This window comes from Oryx dammah, unplaced genomic scaffold (genome assembly GCF_014754425.2).
Source record: "Oryx dammah isolate SB20612 unplaced genomic scaffold, SCBI_Odam_1.1 HiC_scaffold_11, whole genome shotgun sequence".
NCBI classification, from domain to species: domain Eukaryota; kingdom Metazoa; phylum Chordata; class Mammalia; order Artiodactyla; family Bovidae; genus Oryx; species Oryx dammah.
This window is the reverse complement of record NW_024070195.1, coordinates 22,241,394-22,242,768: the sequence shown is the minus strand read 5'-3', so window position 1 is coordinate 22,242,768 and position 1,375 is coordinate 22,241,394. Positions and strand designations below refer to the sequence as shown.

Below are 1,375 nucleotides of genomic sequence, written 5' to 3'. Positions count from 1 at the left end.
ATGGAACCAAATAACAAAAGCCATCCTGAAGAGTTTATTCTACTAGGCTTTACTGACCGTCCTTGGCTAGAGTTTCCTCTATTCATTATTCTGCTTATAACATACCCCATGGCCATGATGGGAAACATAGCCATCATTCTGGTGTCCAAGTTAGACCTCCGTCTGCACAGCCCCATGTATTTCTTCCTCACCAACCTCTCCTTTTTGGACATATGCTACACCACAAGCATTGTCCCTCAGATGCTCTTTAACCTGGGAACATCTAAGAAGACCATCAGCTATACGGGGTGTGCTGTTCAGCTTTATTTCTTCCACATGATGGGGGCCACAGAATGTCTGCTTTTGGCTGTTATGTCTTTTGATCGCTACGTGGCCATCTGCAAGCCTCTACACTACACCCTCATCATGAATCAGCGTGTCTGTATCTTATTAGTGGCCACCGTGTGGCTGGGTGGAATGACCTATGCTGTCTCAGAGGCCACTGTCACCTTACGGTTACCACTGTGTGGTCACAATACCCTGGACCACTTGCTGTGTGAGATTCCTGTTCTGATAAAGACTGCCTGTGGCGAAAAGGGTGCTAATGAGCTCACACTCTCAGTGGTATGCATTTTTTTCTTAGCTGTGCCACTATGCTTAATTCTTATTTCCTATGCTTGTATTGGACATGCTTTATTTAAGATTAAATCTTCGGAGGGAAGGAAAAAAGCCTTTGGGACATGTTCTTCCCATCTCATTGTAGTTTTCTTATTTTATGGCCCAGGTATTAGCATGTACCTTCAGCCCCCCTCCTCCATCTCAAGAGACCAGCCCAAGTTCATGGCTCTCTTCTATGGAGTGGTGACTCCTGCACTTAATCCTTTCATCTACACTCTGAGGAATAAGGATGTAAATAGAGCACTGGGCAATCTGATGAGGAGCATTTTCACTTCCAAGTGATAGTTGGTAGACATCAGATGAAATTATTTACCTATTTAGTAGGTATGCAGAGTTTTCTTTAATAACTCAATCTTGTCTCATAATTTCTCACATCATGTTATTTCATAATAGCTGTTCTTGCAAAACATGTCATGTTTCTCATATTCTTAGGCAAGGGTGATACTTGGCTAATACACACCAGTAAGGGCATTCTGTGGAAATGTATTTAAAAAATCATTCTATTTTGTTTGATATATACTGAAATAGTGGCTGTTAAACACTAAAAAAAAAAAAAATACTGTAAACTATAACATAAACTAATCAGTTCAGTTCAGTCGCTCAGTCGTGTCTGACTCTTTGCAACCCCATGAATCGCAACATGCCAGGTCTCCCTGTTCATCACCAACTCCCGGAGTTCACTCAGACTCATATCCATTGAGTCAGTGATGCCATCCAG

At 42.0% G+C, this 1,375-nt stretch overlaps 1 protein-coding gene across 1 annotated transcript; it reads left to right on the top strand.

Annotated features, from left to right (window-relative positions):
* Positions 1-939, top strand: LOC120870376 (olfactory receptor 2B6-like). Its single transcript, XM_040250036.1, has one exon. It carries the CDS (start codon positions 1-3, stop codon positions 937-939), a length of 939 nt encoding a protein of 312 aa, XP_040105970.1.
* Positions 940-1,375: the final 436 nt, after the last annotated feature.